General features: G+C 44.2%; 1 protein-coding gene across 4 annotated transcripts in view; it reads right to left on the reverse strand.

Annotated features, from left to right (window-relative positions):
• The window catches only part of CLSTN1 (calsyntenin 1), a 90,882-nt gene extending 74,081 nt beyond the window's left edge, over positions 1 to 16,801 (reverse strand). For 2 of the 4 annotated variants that reach the window (XM_049877860.1, XM_049877863.1), the window contains exon 1: positions 16,459 to 16,800. In XM_049877860.1, the coding sequence (XP_049733817.1) occupies positions 16,459 to 16,549 (91 nt within the window). In that variant the 5' untranslated portion in view covers positions 16,550 to 16,800. Of the gene's footprint in view, positions 1 to 16,458 lie in introns of all 4 variants that reach the window. The other 2 variants (XM_049877859.1, XM_049877864.1) reach the window with 2 other exon arrangements.
• Between the last annotated feature and the right edge of the window lie 1,836 nt (positions 16,802 to 18,637).

Here is an 18,637-nt window from a genome sequence, read left to right on the forward strand (position 1 = left end):
AACTGGATTTATGGACTATAGTCAAGAACTGAACTACTGGTAATCAAGGGTAATGCCCAAGCAAACAAACAAAATGCCCTAGAACAGCGCTCTTCAACCTTTCTCTACCAAGACAGACAAGGGTAGGTGCACGCTCACGCAAAACATATTCCAGGGGCAAAGCCAGATTCTGACAGAACCCCAAAAGATTTTTCAGGAAAATAAAGCAAACAGCAGCATAAATTCCTTCTATCATGGTAGTTCTAGAACCATTTTACAACAAAGTCAGCCACTTAAAGATCTCAAAAAGGCCACCTTGCAACAACAAAAAAAAAAAAGGTGGGACTATCCTTTTTTAAGTATTGAAACTTTTTAAAAACATTAGCCATGATTTTTTTTCTAGATCTCATTCTAAGAAGATTAATAAGGTGAAAAAGTACATACCAAAGAATAAGCCCAAATAAATCTCATTTTACTATTTACTTCTACTTTTTTCACCCATCCTTGCCCTCCCCTTATTTAAAACATGTCCAACAGTAAAAATAAAAAGGAAGCCCAAGTAACAACCCTCAAGCACACAGAACTCCTGATTCCACACACACCATGGGTCAATACTAACTGCCCATCTGTAAAGCCCCCTCACTGGGGGACAGCGGTGTTTGCTGGACATCATAGGCAATCCCAGACCTGAGAGCTGTATCTCTCCCTCTAAGCCAGCGACAGTGCAGATGAGGGAGAGAATTGTGGGGATAAGTCAGATTCACTCTAATTTCCATTACATTTTTAAGTAAATCATTTGCGAGCTTTCCTTTGCTACTCCAACGATTATTTAGAAACGAATTACTTATGACACATCCCCCAATGGTATTGAGACCAACTGCCGCCCCAGAGCAGCAGTAATCAAAGTGTGGTCTGAGCAACCCTGGGAACCCCCAGGACCCTTTCAGGGAATCCATGAGGCGCTTCCTTTTCCAACTACACATCTGTGTGAGGCTAAATTTTCTTCACATCTTCAACCAAACAACATATAGCAACATCCTGAAAGCAGAATCCAGCATTCAGGGTGTTGCTAAATGTTTTACATCTTTGCAAATCCATTAAAGAGATTTGCAAAGATGTAAAACGATGTCACTCTGCTTACTAGTTTTTTGTTTGGAAAAATCTACTCATTTTTTCATAAAATATGTTATTTAAGGTAGCATGCAATGAGTTTATTACTATTTTAAATAAATTAATAATTAAATTTTTAATAGGTTCTCAGCTTTAACTTCTAATAAAGATTGATAGATATGACCCACATAAGCACTAACTCTCTTGGGGTCCTCAGTAATTCTTGAGAGCACAGGAGTTACAACCAGTTTGGGAGCTGCTGCCCTAAAGGACTTGCTAAGTAGATTACGGTAGATCCCCGTAGGGAGCCCTGGTTGCGCAACAGTTAGGCACTTGGCCACTAACAGAAAGGTTGGGGTTCAAGCCCACCTGCGGCTCCACAGGAGAAAAGACCTCGCAATATACTCCTATAAAGATTAAGCCAAAACCCAGTGCCATCGAGTTGATTCTGACTCATAGTAACCCTACAGGACAGACTAGCACTGCCCCATAGAGTTTCCAAGGAGTGCCTGGTGGATCTGAACTGCCAACCCTTTGGTTAGCAGTTAACCACTATACCACCAGGGTTTCCCCTATAAAGCCTTGGAAATCCTGTGGGGCAGTTCTACTCTGTCCTATGGGGCACTGCTCATCAAAATCAACTCGACAACACAGGACAACAGATCCCTAATGGGTTGCTACACACACCATACCTGGTACAAATGTTTGCTGAATGAATGGCATTACATGAAAGTTACAGGACACCCTATACAGTATGATCTCATTTGGTTTTTTGAATTTTTTTTAAAAACTCTGACTATGTAGATAAATTTTTACAAGGGAAACATCTATACAGATAATACATGAAAGTGTTAAGACAAATGATTTCCAAGAGGCAGTATTTTAGGTCATTTTAACTCTTTTTTTTTTTTTCTTTCAGTAAGAGCAGCATTCCCTCAGTGTGTTCTCTGGAACACTGGTGCCACAAGATGCTCCAGGAAAAAAGATTCCATGGTTGAGTGAGTTGGGTAAATGTTGTTTATACCCACCCAGGAATTCCTCAGCACATGTTAGCACACTAAAGGCTTTGAGAAGTCCTGCAGTTACGAAACCTGTTTAACTGCGTTTCCCCAACTTAGGTGACCAAGAGACCCCTTTTTCCACATCGCACCTATTAACCCATGGAGCACATGGGTTAATCTCTACCTTAGAGATCAACTTATCACATTGTTTTTGTTAGGTGCCATCAAGTTGGCTCCAACTCATAGTGACCCTATATACAACAGAATGAAAAACTGCCTGGTCCTGCGCCATCCTCACAATCATTGCTATGTTTGAGCCCACTGTTGCAGCCACTGTGTCAATCCATCTCGTTGAGAGTCATCCTCTCTTTCTCTGACTGTCTGCTTTACTAAGCATGATGTCTTTCTCCAGAGACTGGTCCCTCTGGTCTCCAGAGACTGTCCAAAGTAAGTGAGGCAAAGTCTCACCATCCTCACTTCTAAGGAACATTCTGGCTGTACTTCTTCCAAGTCAGATTTGTTCTTTCTTTTGGCAGTCTGTGGTATATTCAATATTCTTTGCCAACACCATAATCCAAATGCATCAATTCTTTTTTGGTCTTCCTTATTCACTGTCCAGCTTTCACATGCATATGAGGCAACTGAAAATACCAAGCTTGGGTCAAGTGCACCTTAGTCCTCAAGATGACATCTTTGCTTTTTAACACTTTAAAGAGGCCTCTTGCAGCAGATCTGCCCAATGCAATATGGTGTTTGATTTCCTGACTGCTGCTTCCATAGGCCTCAATTGTGGATCCAAGTAAAGTGGAATCCTTGACAACTTCAATATTTTCTGTTTATCATGATGTTGCTTATTGGCCCAGTTGTGAGGACTTTATTTTCTTTATGTTTAAGTGTAATCCATACTGAAGGCTATAGTCTTTGATTTTCATCAGTAAATGCTTCAAGTCCTCTTCGCTTTCAGCAAGCAAGGCTGTGTCATCTGTATATCGTAGGTTATGAGTCTTCCTCCCATCCTCATGCCGTATTCTTCAATAGTGGAGTGTGTTTTACTGCAAATTTGCCCTATTTCCACTTGCTATGGGTTACTGTGGAAACCCTGGTGGTGTAGTGGTTCAGCTACGGCTGCTAACCAAAAGGTCAACAGTTTGAATCCACCAGGTGCTCCTTGGAAACTCTATGGGGCAGTTCTACTCTGTCCTATAGGGTCACTATGAGTCGAAATCAACTCCACAGCAATGGTTTTTTTTTAATTGTTTTGTTTTGGTATGGGTTACTACGGGTTACCTTTGGGACATAAACAGGTTATAACAATGTTTCTATAGGAAAATCCAATTTGAGTTCAACTTCAACTCTTGATCAATAATATGAGTTGCCATTGTTGATCATCTGGGAACCAGAGATGGCTCTACATCCCAGGAAACAATCATGAAAACACAGCAAGATAAGGCAGGGGGAGAGCTGGCACATGCAACCCAAGCTGAGGGGTAAAAAGAACCCCATACTTAGTTCTCCCCAAGGGCTTGGACCCCTGGCCCCATGCTGTCACTGTGGCCCCGACGCCTCCCAGAGCCTCCCTGCGAAATCACAGCACGTGGCCAACAGCCACATCCCACGCCCACCACCCAGCCTGGGCTCCCTCCGGTAGATGCTCTGAACAGCCCTGACCAGCCCTCAGGACTCTTGCCCACTTGACATTTTGCCATTTTCCATACTCAGCCCCAGATGATTTCACTCCTCAGTCTCTGCAGTCTGCTCCTCCCCAAGCTACTCTGCACAGCGTATCCCTAAAATCATCAACAACCTCTTCATTACCAACTCAAATGCCTGGCCTTGGTCCTCACATTTCCACCGATCTCCCTCAAGTCTCAACTGCCACACACACCCACCTGGAATCTCTCATTTAACACACTCCCCGTGTCCCTCTCTGCTTTCTCCTTGGGTCACTTCTCTTAGTCCTATGACCCTAACAACAGTCTAAAAAAACACAAAACACCAAACCCACTGCCGTCGAGTTGATTCCAACTTGTGGCAACCCTATCTGTGCACAGTAAAACTGCTCCATGGGGTTTTCTGGGCTGTAATCTTTACAGAAGCCAATTGCCAGGTCTTTCTTCTTAGCACTGCTGGGTGGGTTCAAATTGTTAACCTTTAGGTTAGTAGTTGAGTGAAAACCATTTGTGCCACCCAAGGACCTCAAAGACATGCTTAATGTGAAGGAACACAAATGCAACAAAGACAGAGAGTTTGGTCAGACCCTCTTGTCATAAGCATTACTTTGTTTAAGTGGTGATAAGTATCTCAAACCTTCTAAGAATACTCAGACAGGATAGTTCTAGGAAAAAAATGTAGTAAGCTTTCTCAATTGAATAAGCAAACATGTATTAATCACTAGCATTAATGACCTATCTAAAACACTATTTCATTCAAGGAAATACTAATAGTACTGGTTGAAATCACCGTTTAAGGGGGGAAAAAAGCTACGTTCTGAAACTATACAAGTGGTACATGTGCCAGTTTGTTGTTGTTGTTAGGTGCAGGCAAGTCAGTTCCGGCTCATAGCAACCCTGTGTACAACAGGACGAAACACTGCCCAGTCCTGTGCCACCCTTACAATCACTGCATGCTTGAGCCCATCTTTGCAGCCACTGTGTCAATCCATCTCATTGAGAGTCTTCCTCTTTTTTGCTGACCCTCTACTTTACCAAACATAATGTCCTTCTCCAGGGACTGGTCCCTCCTGATAACATGCCCAAAGTAAGTAAGACAAAGTCTCACCATCCTCGCTTCCAAGGAGCATTCTGGCAGTATTTCTTCCAAGACAGATTTGTTCATTCTTTTGGTATATTCAATATTCTTCACCAACACCATAATTCAAATATATCAATTCTTCTTCAGTCTTCCTTATCCATTTCCCAGTTTTCTCATGCATATGAGGCAACTGAAAATACCATGGCTTGGGTCAGGGGCACCTTGGTCCTCAAAGTGACATCTTTGCTTTTGAACACTTTAAAGTGGACCCCTGGTGGCACAGTGGTTAAGAACTCAGCTGCTAACTAAAAGGTCAGCAGTTCGAATTCACCAGCCACTCCTTGGAAACCCCATGGAGCAGTTCTACTCTGTCCTATAAGGGCAATGGGTTTGGGTTTTGTTTTGTTTTTGGTTTTGTAGCAGATTTGCCCAATGCCCAATGTCATTTGATTTCTTGACTGCTGCTTCCACCAGCATTGTGATTGTGGATCCCAGTAAAATGAAATGCAGTTTAGAAGAGGCTTAACAATGTCAGATTTCAGATTAAAAAGTATATTAGTATTTATTTTCTATTCTTATTTATTTTCTATTCTAAAGTTTTGGAAAACTGTTGTTGCTGCTGTCAGGTGCCATCGAGCTGATTCCAACTCATAGTGACCCCATGTGACAAAGCAGAACTGCCCCATAGGACTTCCTTGGCTGTAATCTTTACGGAAGCAGATCACCAGGTCTCTCTCCCCAACAGCCACTGGGTGGGTCTGAACCACCAGCCTTTCAGTTAGCAGCCACGCGCTTAACCGTCTGTGCCACTAGGTCTTCTTGGATAATGTTTAGAAGATGCCTCTCTTTGTTAAGCATGAAAAGGTTCTTAGTCAACAATTACTCCAAAGCCAAAGCAAAAATGAGAAGACGGGGCGGGGGGGGGGTCCCGGAAACAGAACCAGAACACAATTAATGACAATGTTGATACATTGTGAAAAAATGTAACTAATGTCACTGAACAACTCCTACAGGAATTGTCAAATGGGAACCTAATTTATGGGTGAACTTTCACTGAAAACACAATGAAATACTATTAACGAAAAAAAAAAAAAAAAGAACGGGCTCTCGTATACTTGGCCTTGGATTTTTTTAAACCCCTGCCAGATGAAAATGCTTGATACAGGGATCATGAACAGATGTTAATGAGTATTTACGAACAATTCAAAAGCAAGGTCAGGAAGATGGCTAAGTCAATGCTTTAGGATGCAGTCTGAGGACTATCAAGGCCCCCTACCGTTGGCACAGCACCAGGAATGGAGGTGCTCACGTATTTACTGAGAACAGCAGCTGCCCACCTTTCAGTCATCCCACTGATCCTTTCTGATTTTAGCCCTAAGTGAGGGAGGCCTAAACAGAAAATTAAATTCAAATCAGTGCATTTTGTGACTTACTAAATACTAAGGTCTGAAATGCATGGCAAAAAAAAAAAAAGGATTAGGAATTACCCAAGAATTTTAATTATTTCTGTTATCCTTGTTACTACTACCTTAAGTAACAGGAAACTGGCATAAATTAGTCAAGGTGTTTTAAAAGTTAACACAATCTGCTTCACGCAAAGGCTTTAATCCCCTAACTCATAAAGGACCCTATTGCTCAATTAGCCTCAGCTTGCTTTCATTGTCCTCTGTTCATTTAACAAACGTCACTGTGAATTTAGTATGTCGTTGTTGTTAGTTGCTGTCCAGTCAACTAATCTTATGGACAGTAGAACTGCTTCAAAGGCTGTGAGCTTTCAGAAGCAGATCACCAGGCCTGCCTTCCAAGGCACCTTTGGGTGAGTTCGAACTGCCAACCTTTCAGTTAACAGTCCAGTACTTAACCATTTCCATCACCCAGGTACCTTAGTCCACTCTTCTTGCTAGTTGCTAGGGATAGTAAGGAAACCCTTGGAGGCACAGCAGTTAAGAGCTACAGCTGCTAACCAAAAGGCTGGCAGTTCGAATCCTTGGAAACCCTATGGGACAGTTCTGCTGTGTCCTATAGGGTCACTATGAGTCAGAATCGACTCAATGGCAGCAGGTTTGGTTTTGGTTTGATACAGTAATAGACGTGAGCACAGACTCCACCCTTAGGCCAGAGACGATAAAAGGTGGGATCTCCAGCAGCAGATAGGGCATCAGCAGGTGGTACCTCTAAGGAGGGCTGTGTGCCAGCTAGTTCATCTAAAAGGCGACCCTGAGGGCAGACGAGTCTACCCAAACTCTCGGGGCTAGCCGGTATTCTATCAACCTTCTGTCATAGAAATGTATCAATATTCAGAACCAGCTTGGCTTAATGCTCTGTTGCCATCTTGAAATATTCAATACATTTGAACAAGGAGCCCCATATTTCCATTTTGTACCTGGCCCTGTGAACTACACAGCCAATCCCGTCAATGCTCATCATTTGAAATATGCAAAATCAAACGGAACTGGATTCTGCATTTCAGATGTAATAAATTAAGTTCTTTAAAAGCCACTTAATAGGCAACCTCATGCAAATCATTCTAAAATTTCACATTTCTTCAACTTACATTCATGACATTTCATTTTTTCTAAGTGGTCCTTAAAATGAAAGTACTGTATGTTATACAAAAAAAAATTTTTTTTAATATTAGGAAGAGCTCAGGGCAAATATGTCTTCGTTACACTTTAAGTGTTAAATAAACATGACATTCATTTGTACTGAGTTTTAAAATTCATTTGAATCTAAAGATGTATTTCTAAGGTTTTACAGTATGATTGAAGATCAGGTAAATAACAAAGTTAATTAAAAAATAAAATCAAAGGACTAGACAAAATAGCAAAGCACATTTTTAGCCAATTAGCGTAACAAAAATTTAATGAAGAAGGAAATGTCATGTTCTAAACTACTTGGCGTTAAAGGGTCTAGTATTTTTTCCAGTTCCTTTCATAAAGTTAAGCGTAGATACTTACTCTGTCTGGGAGGTTGTCCCCACCACTGAGGTTACAGCCTGTTCATCCCTCAGATTCCAACCATGAATGTTCTCAGCTTATCTCAAAACCCAACCCACTGCCTTCCAGTCAATTCTGATTCATGGCAACCCCATGTGTTAAGAGGAGACCTGCACTCCATAAGGTTTTCTTGGCTGTAATCTTTATGGAGAGGAGCCCTGGTGGTGCAATGGTTAAGTGCTTGGCTGCTACCCAAAAGGTCAGCAGTTTGAACCCACCAGCTGCTCTGTGGGAGAAAAGACATGAGTCTGCTTCCGTAAAGCTTTACAGCCTTGGGACCCCATGAGGCAGTTCTACTCTATCCTACAGGGTTGCTATGAGTTGGGATTGACTCAACAGCAATGGGTTTTTCAACCTTTACGGAAGCAGATTGCCAGGCCCTTCTTCTGCAACACTGCTGGGTAGGTTTAAACTGCCAACCTTTAGGTTAGCAGTCGAGTGCAAACCACCTGCAGTGCCCAGGGACCTCCACCCTCTCAGTGGTGGTAAAAAACTAAGATGCGGGGCTAGATGCCCAGAAAGATTTGGAAGGACTGATGAAGTTCAATCCTAACCTAAGGACTCATTGCCGTCCAGTAGATTCCGACTCATAGTGACCCTACAGGACAGAGTAGAACTGCCCCATATAGTTTCCAAGGAGCGCCTGGTGGATCTGAACTGCTGACCTTTTGGTTAGCAGCCACAGCACTTACGCACTACACCACCAGGGTTTCCAGGAAAAACAGCTCAAAGTCTCAACTTACTGTTTTTAAGAAAAGGGTTGCTTCGTGAGCTAGCAAGTGCCCCAGCACTAGAAAAGTTCAAACAGAGGTTGTGCAATCACTTGTCAGGGATGGTGTGAAGAAACAACTGTTTTTCAGGGAAGTCTACTTGAGTAGAAAGCAGCCCTTTCAAAGTTCCTTTCAGCTCTAAGTCTGAGATCCTGGATAGAAATAATATAGGAGATAATGCGAAGGAAGAAATTGGTTGAATCAAACGTCAGTTGCCTCTAGAACAGGAAAAAAATCAGCAACTTAAAACTCTAATGAGAAAACTGCTAGACAACTGTGAAATATGTTGTTGTTAGTTGCCATCAAGTTGATCTGGACTCACGACGACTCCAAGTGTGCAGAGTAAAACTGCTCCATAGGGTATTCAAAGCTGGGACCTTTCAGAAGCAGATCGCCAGGCTTGTATTATGAGGCGTCTCTGAGTGGGTTCCAATCATCGACCTTTTGGCTAGTAATTAAGTGCTTAATCATTTGCACCACGCAGGGACTCCCATTATCTGATTAGAAAGATGCTCCCATGGGTGATTATGGTGGTCAAGAGTAGATGTAGAATGGTGCAGTGACTTTGGAAAACAACCTGGCAGTTCCACAAAAGGTTAAACACAGAGTTACCACATGACCCAGCAAATCCACTCCTAGGTATAGAAACACAAGAGAATTGAAGACATATGCCCACACAAAGACTTGCACACAAATGTTCACGGCAGCATTATTCATAACAGTCACTAGTGGAAGCAACCCAAATGACCATTAACTAATGAGTGAATAAACAAAACGGGGTGTCTCAGTTATCTAGTGCCGCGTAACACAAATACACAAACAGAAACTTACTATTTTCTCACAGCTAGTAGGAGGCTAAAGTCTGAATTCAGGGTGCCGGTTATAGGGGAAGGCTTTCTCTCTCTGTTGGCTGTGGAGAAAGGTCCTTGTCACTGGCTTCTGGGCTATCTTCATGTGGCCTGGCAGCTCTCTTCCCTCATCTCTGCTTGTCCGCTTACTTGTTTATCTTATATCTCAAAACATGTACTTTGGACGTGTTATCAGCAGGGATCAGTCCCTGAAGAAGGACATCATGCTTGGTAAAGTAAAGAGTCAGCAAAAAAGAGGAAGACCCTTGTCATGGATTGAACTGTGTCCCCCCAAAATATGTGTCAAATTAGCTGGGCCATGAGTCCCAACATTGTGTGATTGTCCATTTTGTGTGATTTCCCTATGTGTTGTAAATCCTATCACTATGATGAAATGAGATGGATTAGTGGCAGTTACACTGATGAGATATACAAGATTAGATAGTGTCTTAAGCCAATCTCTTCGAGATATAAAAGAGAGAAGCAAGCAGAGAGACAGGGGGACCTGATAACACCAAGAAGGCAGCACCGGGAGCAGAGTGCATCCTTTGGACCTGAGGTTCCTGTGCTGAGATGCTCCCAGACCGAGGGAACACTGATGACAAGGACCTTCCCCCAGAGCTGACAGAGAAAGCCTTCCCCTGGAGCCAGTGCCCTGAATTCGGACTTGTAGCCTACTGGACTGTGAGAGAATAAATTTCTCTTTGCTAAAGCCATCCACTTGTGGTATTTCTGTTATAGGAGCACTAGATGACTATGACAACCGTCAACAAGATGGACCGACACAGTGGCTACAACAGTGGGTTCAAACATAGCAAGATTGTGAGGATGGCACAGGACCGGACAGTGTTTTGTTCTGTTGTACATGAGGTCGCTACAAGTTGGAACTGACTCCATGGCACCTAAACAGCAATATCTCAAAAGAGATTGACTCAAGACAGACCCTATGCTAACCCTGTCTCATTAATCTAACAGAGACAACCCGTTCCCAAATGGGATTATAACCAAAGGCACAGAGGTTACAATTTAAAACATCTATTTTGGGGGGGACACAGTTCAACCCCTAACATGGGGTATATCCATACAAAGGAATATTATTCAGCCACGAAACATGTACATTCAAATGAAATACTGATAAATGCTAAAACACGGATGAGCCTTGAAAACATTACGCTAGGAGAAAGAAGTCAGTCAAAAAAGGCCTCAAAGCGTATGATACCACCTACATGAAATGTACAAAACTGGCAAACCCATAGGGACAGAAAGCAGATGAGTAGTTGCCTAGGGCTGGGGGAGCTGGAAATAGGACTGAGTACTAATGGGTATGTGGTTTCTTTTTGGAGTGATAAAAATGCTCCAGAACTAGATAGTGGTCGTGGTTACACAACCTTGTGAATATACTAAAAGCCACTGAATTGTATACTGCGATAGGGTGAATTTTTTGGTATGTGAATTATATTTCAATAAAATTTTTATTTTTTCTTTTAAAAAAAAAGAGTGGATATTTTCCTTTGTCCTAAACAACGAGTTCAAGGTAGACTTGAAAAGTGGCCAACTCAATAGAAGATGTTGTCACAAGAGAATCAGGCTGGTCCAAGGCAGAAGGCTGAAAGGTAATATTCAAATTTGACCAAAAAGGTAAAAAAGAAAAATACGAGTCTTCCTTTACCATGCTACCACAGAACCTCTTACTGGGGTTCTGGAATGCAAGGAAGTTAACTTTCAGATATGTTTAGATTTTTTAAATGTTCTAAATTTAGTTACTTTGCCAAGAATCTTTAAAAATAAAAAAAGCCTCAGCAGCAGATATTGTGAAAAATTTTAATTGACACACAGTGAAGAGAAACCGTCAGCGTTTGAGTGCTCCCCTCTCTGGCCTATGAAGAGCCTCTTCTGGAATCAAAATGGCACTTCTGAGTGTGTGTAACTGTGCAAAAACATGCGTTGCATAAATCAGTTCCACCATCTTGAATCCACACTCTTGAAGTTCCACTAAAATCTACTTTACAGCAAATCAACATTTTAAATTTATTTATCAAGGCTCATTTCTTCAAACAACTCTGCTCCAATCAAATCGATCGATGATTTTCAGAACAATCAGATCTATTTTCTTTCAGGCAGCCCTGGTGGCTCGAAAACTTTGTGCTCACCTACTAGCCTCAAGGTTGGTGGGTTCAAACCCATCCTGCAGCTCTGTTTCCATAAAGATTACAGTCAAGAAAACCATGAAGCACAGTTCTACTCTCTATCACATGGGGTCCCCAGGAGTCAGAACCGACTTGATAGCAATGGGTTTGTTTTGCGTCAAACCTTATAAATGAACTCTACTCGAAAATTACATTTTCCTGTCTTAAAAAGGCAATAATAAAAACAATTCAATCTTTTTTTCATGTTTTAAGATCTTACCGTATATCTCAAGATCCTCCTTTTAAACATTGAGAATTTATTCAATAAAACTTAACCAAGTCCTGAGACTAGTGTCATGAAATTACAGTATTCCTAACTTCAGTGTAAAAAAAAAAATTTCATCATATTTTATATAAATTTCATTTACTGCTCATATTCCTCATATCTGAAACTGAAATATTAGTTGAGGTTTTTTTGGGGGGAGTGGCTCAATAATTAAGTAGTACTAACACAGATAATACATGACATGAGATCCTAAACCTTCATTTTGTATAATAATTCCTCCCATGAGCAGCCATCTAAGATACTCCACTGGTCTTGCCCCTTCAGGAGCAAGGGAGAATGAAGAAAACTAAAGATAAAGGGAAAGATTAGTCCAAAGAACTAATGGACCACATCTACCACAGCCTCCACCAGACTGAGTCCAGTACAACTAGATGGTCCCCGGTTATCACCACTGACTGCTCTCACAGGGATCACAAGAGAAAGTCCTGGACAAAGCTGGAGGAAAAACCTAGAACAAAATTCTAACTCACAATGAAAGACCAGACTTACTGGCCTGACAAGAGACTGGAGAAACCCTGAGAGTATGGCCCCAGAACACCCTTTTAGCTCAGTAATGAAGTCACTCTTGAGGTTCACCTTCAGCCAAAGATTAGACAGGCCCATAAAACAAAACAAAATTAAAGGGGCACAACAGTCCAGGGGCAAGGACTAGAAGGTAGGAGGGGCCAAGAACTAGAAGGCAGGAGGGGTCAAGAAAGCTGGTAATAGGGAACCCAAGGTCGAGATGGGAGAGTGTTGACGTGTCGTGGGGTTGTTAACCAATGTCATAAAATTATACATGTACTGTTTAATGAGAAACTAGTTTGTTCTGTAAACCTTCATCTAAAGTACAATTTAAAAAAAAAGAGAAAGAAGGAAAAAGAATTCCTATGAAACTGGTTTTAGGCTTTTTCTCCTAACAGAATCATGCAGTCAAAAGACGATTTCCAGTTAACTGACAGTTTCAGTTCCTCGATTTTTACAGTTCTTGACCTGGAATATATGCAGAATTTGTAATATTTTATTGCTTCTTGGGGGTTATAGCTCTTATGTAAAATGATATTTATTTTCAGCAATAAAAAGGCTAGATTAAGTGTAATACTGAAGTCTATATTCAAATGGCTTTTTCCTCAAGGTTGCCTCTGGAAAACAAGGTGACAAGGAACCATTTTCCAAGAAAACTGGGAATTACAAGTTTTTTTTTTTTTTTTTTAATGGACCCAGAATGGTACCCACAGAGCTATAGTCTTTAAAGATACAGATTTTTATGATCTAAAATCCCCCAACATTGCAATCAATAGAATGGAGTCTTGGGAAATTATCTACTGATGAAGTCCCATATCCGTGCTGCAGAGGTGAAGTTTGTTAATACTCTAGGCCCGTAATGGTTTTTTAGTATCTAACATTTATCTGTCAGGTGAATTTTAGGATGTAAAAATACTATGTTGCCTAAACTGAAACACAGTTATAGCCATCCATTCATTCAATCACACAGCAAATACTGTGTGCCTGGCATGGCTGGTGTTATAAACTGTGTCCCCCAGAAATAGGTGGTGTAAATCCTGAACCCTATCCCTGTGGTTATAATCCCATTTGGGAATGAGTTTTCTTTGTTGTGCTAATGTGGAAGTATTAGTGTAGGGTGTCTTTTAAATCAATCTGTTTTTTTGAGATACAAAAAAGCAGATTAAGCAAGCAAGCATGGAGGGGAAGATACATATCACATGATCCACAAGGAACCTGGGAACAGAAACTGAAAACAGACAAGGACCTTCTCCCACAGTAGAGGGAAAAAGAGAGAGAGCCTTCCCCTAGACCTGGTGCCCTGAAATTCACACTTCCAGCCTCCTACACTGTAAGAAAAGAAATTTCTGTTTGTCAAAGCCACCCGCTTGTGGTATTTCTGTTACAGCAGCACTAGATAACTAAGACAGCTGGGCTGATAGGATACACCTGTATACAAAACAGACCAAAACCCTTCCACCTTGAGAGGTCTGTTCTAGTAAGGGGAGACAAAACGTAAGTAACAAAGCATGTGGGAAAAAGAAAAACTGGAGCAGGGAAGGGCAGGTTCCTATTTCCTGTACTTGAACTTCTATTTCCTGATCATTAACTCAATGAAGAAAAAGCAGGCAGCCTAAAGAGAAGGCCATCAGGGACGAACACATGCCAAGCCTCTCTCTCCAAACAGTTTGCTTTACTTGACCTTTGTTTTTTGAGAACTACTACTACTATTACAGCCCTGGTGACACAGTAGTTAAAGCACTAGCTGCTAACCAAAAGGTCAGTGGTTCAAACCCACCAGCAGCTCCTTGGGAGAAAGATGTGCATGCAATCTGCTTCCGTAAAGATTTACAGCCTTGGAAACCCTACGGGGCAGTTCTCCTCGGTCCTATAGGGTCCTATAGGGTCGCCATGAGTTGGACGCAACTCGACAGCAGCGGGTTTTTTGGTTTTGGTACTATCAGAACTACTAAAGGGAAATTTGGGGTTCTCCATAAAACAACTACTTAAGAGCCAAAATACAATTTATGTCGCAAAGTCTATCATTCTCTCCAGCAGTTTGTATGTGATTTTTATCCCATTAATAATTATAAGAGGTAACTGGAGTATGAAGAGCAGTTCATAATGGCATACTTCTTTGCAGCAATAAAAAAAATTCAAATATTAGTTGAAACAATCATCACTTAAAATGAGCCCATACAAAATATCTCCACAAATGGTATTATTTAAATAAAAAATTCATTTTTTATTCAAAATGTTATCACTTTATTAGCATCTCATGTAATATTAGTGAGACATATTCTAATTTGCAAGCTGAAAAACAAATGCAACAGAATAAGTGATGTTTAAAATGTGTTTTTATTTTGAAGTCTAAGAATCCTGAAGTACTATAACTGCACCAAGAAAAGCTTAGAGAAAGTTAGGAAATTACGAAGGACTCAATACTCAAACGCATCTTTCACGTAAGATTTCTCAGTTCAGCATAATGAAAGTATTTATAGTTGAAATTCATGCTATTTAAGTGCACAAAGTAATTCAATAATGAATAGCAAATGTGACTGAATGGACAAACTTAAGAAAACAAGGATTTTAACATGAAATGTTATCATCGACTAAACTAAATATACTTGAACTGTTTCCAAAATACAAAACCAAGCACATACTAAAAGATGGGTGGGTTTTCCCCAAGACAAGCAAAACTTTGACACATACTGTGGGTTTTTGTTTTTTGGTGTGTTTTTTTTTTTTTTGGCTATACAGACTTTCAGATCTCCATCTCACATCTGAGAGAACATTTCTAATTTAGCTTGATGTAACTTTTAAAAAGCAAATTGTAAATTGAGCACAATTAGATACTTAGTGAATGAGATCTGAATCCCACACAGTCAACAGGATTTTACAAAGATATGAATGAAGTTTCAAAGCTTATCATCCTCCATGTTAAGAAAAGAATATGGAACAAAAGGTGCATTTTGCCTCTTCTGCCCTTTAATTTGTGGACACCATACTTGGCTCAACAATGTCGTGCCAAAGAGGAGAAAAGAGAATTTTAAATTGCTAAATTGAAATGCTGACGGGCTCATCGAGACTTCTGTCAAAACTCCCCCCCACACACACACACTTCATTAAAAAAAAAAAATCATAAGACTAGATTCAAATACTCTATAGACTACACCTAGATTACTTTGCTCCTAAGGCCAAGGAAAATGTTTACGATTCCAAGATCCATTCAGAAGCCTGTATCTGCAATGCGTAAGCTTGTGGTTGGCAAGATCAATCAATATCAGAAATCATGTAACGTTTAAACGGTCAAGTCGTGAAGGTAAAATAAGTAATCAATTCACCAAGGAATCTTTTTTGCCATGTAACTACAAAATAATGTCGGTCCTACAACCCTAAGAAATCACCGCGGGGATTCGTTTCTCGTTTCTGTTGAGGCCAGCTAAGCTCCTGCACGATCTAATTACCGTCAGAAAAACTGCACCAAGGCGTCGAGGGCGGGGGAGACGGAGATTTCCAACACACACAATTTGACCTCAGGGTGCAAGGAGGGGCGAGGGGAGCAAGAAGTTGCCGCCACTGTTCGTTTGGAAACAGACGTTTAAAGGCCCCTGGGGGGAGATGGCCAGGGGAAACGGTGCAGTGTCCGCCGCGCAGCAGCCGGGACTCGGGGTCTTGGGAAAGGATGCGGAGGAGTGGGTTCTTATGTAAGCACACACAAAAACTGTGCGTGCCCCCACCGCCCCGCTGCACCTCTCAGCACACAACGCACGTACCGAGCATCGCACCCCGGGGTGCATCTCCGAGTTCGTGCGCTGCAGAGGACCCCTCGGCCCGTCCGCACGCCCCCACGATCCCGCACGGCCACCTCCCGGGGCCGCAAAAGGGGCGGCCCAAGCCTTGGTGCGCCGCCCGGGACCGAACCCGGCTTTCCCGAGGCGGTGCAGCGCGCGCCCGCGGCCTCCTGCGCCCCGACCGGGACCCCCGCGCCCTGACCGGGACCCCCGCGCCCCGACCAGAGACCCCGCGCCCCGACCCGACAGCTTACCTCGTGAGGCCCAGACCCCGCCTCCGCACAGCAGCCCGGCCAGCAGCAGCCAGGCAGCCGGGGCCCGCGCGGGCGAGGAGCGGCGCAGCATCGCTCGGGCTCCCTGCGCCTCGGCCGGCCCGAGGCGGGAGCGGCAGAGACGCACGCGGGGCGCAGAGCGGGGCTATCGCGCCCCGAGGCCGGCTGCTTGGCGCTGCGGCGAGCACCGGGGTCCGAGGAGGAGCCGCCGCCGCCGTGACGCTGGGCCGCGCGCTCCGGCCGCGGGCGCCCTCCCTCCTCCGCCGCGCAGGCAGCGCTTCGCTGGAGGCAGCGGCAGCAACTAAGATGGCGGCGCCGCTCTCTCTCGGGTCCGGCGAGGGTACCCGGCCGGGGGCGGGGTGCGGCGGGAGGGGCGGGGAGCGAGAGACGCGCGGCGGGCCCGGGAGCGCGCGGGAGGCGGCGCGAGGCGCGGGCGGGGCGCAGGGGCGCGGGCGCGGCGGGGACGGGCGCGTGCGCTCGGTGGGCCCGGGAGCGCGCGGAGGGCGGTGCGAGGCGCGTGGGGGGCGCGGGCGCGCGACAGGCCGGGGAACTCGCGCCTCCGAACCGGCTGGCAGAACCAGGAGAGCGCGCGCGCCCGCGGGGGATGCGCCGGAGGTTGGCTCCCCGCGATCTGTGTACGCCCTGACCCCGCGCAGCCGGAGTGCACCACTCCTCGTCCCCAGGCGCGTTCCCAGGCTCCAGAGGCCAAGCGAGTGGCACCTTGGAGCCCAAGTTTCGCTTCTCTCATGTGAAGGACTTCTTCCCCAGCCCCACCCCAGGGCAGCGCTATGCAGCCCAGGGCCCTTGAGCGCCAGCACCCTGTCTGACTTCCAGCAAGTCCTTGCCTCCCAGATTCTCGGTGTCCTCTTGTGCCTAGTGGAGGTGATAAGAGGTAACACTCGGGGTGGTGCAAGATGTTCAAGGGGAAGAGGGCAGCGTGACAGGCTAAACAGTTAAGGGCTGCGCAGCACGTGCCGCGGTGGTACCAGCCCGGGAGGGGGTTGCGTGTTCCCAGGCGTCCGTCCTCAATTTGCAACTCGAAGATTTCTCCATTTGCTTAAGAAATCCGATTCTGGCTTTTTAAAGGTACTGTCTTTCTAACCAATCTTAAGTGTGATGCTCACGGCCCTTAGAAATGAGGAGATCCAACTAGATGAAGGAGGGCCCTTCTGATGGATCCCTGCAGAAATATGGGGTCCTCTCCTTTTCTTCCGTTCTGGGGCACCCCCTTCTCTCAGCTGGTGATCTCGAACCCTGGCAGGGGCCACAGCCCCACACTAGAGGAAAGGACTGGCTAACAGATAAACTCTGTGTGCCGGGCACTGTGCCACATGAGACCATGTTATTGGCTCCATTTTGCAGATGAAGAAACTAAGTCAGAGAGACATATGACTTCCCCAATTGAGACGACTACTGTAAAAAGAAGAATCAGCCGTGGAGGACATCTCATTAGGGAGATGAGACACCTACAGCAAAAAGTTAAATAACAATAAAATGTTAATTATGCCACTGTGCTGGAAAATATCAAAGGTGACTCACTGCCAAGTGCCAAGGGCTACGTTTGCAGTAAGAGCTCAGCTGGCTGGTGGGCTCTCGGGAGAGCTTGGGGGTGGGGGTCAGTGGAGAGGAGTGGGCAGCCTTGGAGGCTGTGAGGAGAATGAGTCACTCCTTTGGTAGGGGAGAGGACTTATTTAGAAGAGTAGTGGGCAAGGATCCCAAAAAGGTAGATTGAGGCCAGATTGTGAGGTTCCTTAAATGATAGGATGAGGTATTTGGACTTGAGCTGGCAAGCAATAGGAAGTAGTTATGTGATGTGACCCAAGGGGAGTTTCAAAGCAGTCGTATAATTGACTATGCCCCTCTCTGTCCTTTGTCCCCCAAGATAACCTCTGTCCTTCAACTCTCCATGCTGGCCGGACACTAGAATGTCCTTGGTTGGACTTCACCTGAGGTCCCTGCCATCTCTAGACTGTGTCCCACCACTCCTTCCAGCCAAGGATGTGGGAGTCACCCTCCCTGAGTGTTGCTACTGTCCCTCCCTGACACATAAACCATTGGCTGCTGGCAGCCTCTCTCTGGTTCAGACAGCTCCGCAGAGCTCCCAAGCTGTCAGCCCCGGGCCCCACCCAGGTAACCTCAGGACCTAAGGTTTCACCTCCAT

This window comes from Elephas maximus, chromosome 3 (genome assembly GCF_024166365.1).
Source record: "Elephas maximus indicus isolate mEleMax1 chromosome 3, mEleMax1 primary haplotype, whole genome shotgun sequence".
Lineage (NCBI taxonomy): Eukaryota > Metazoa > Chordata > Mammalia > Proboscidea > Elephantidae > Elephas > Elephas maximus.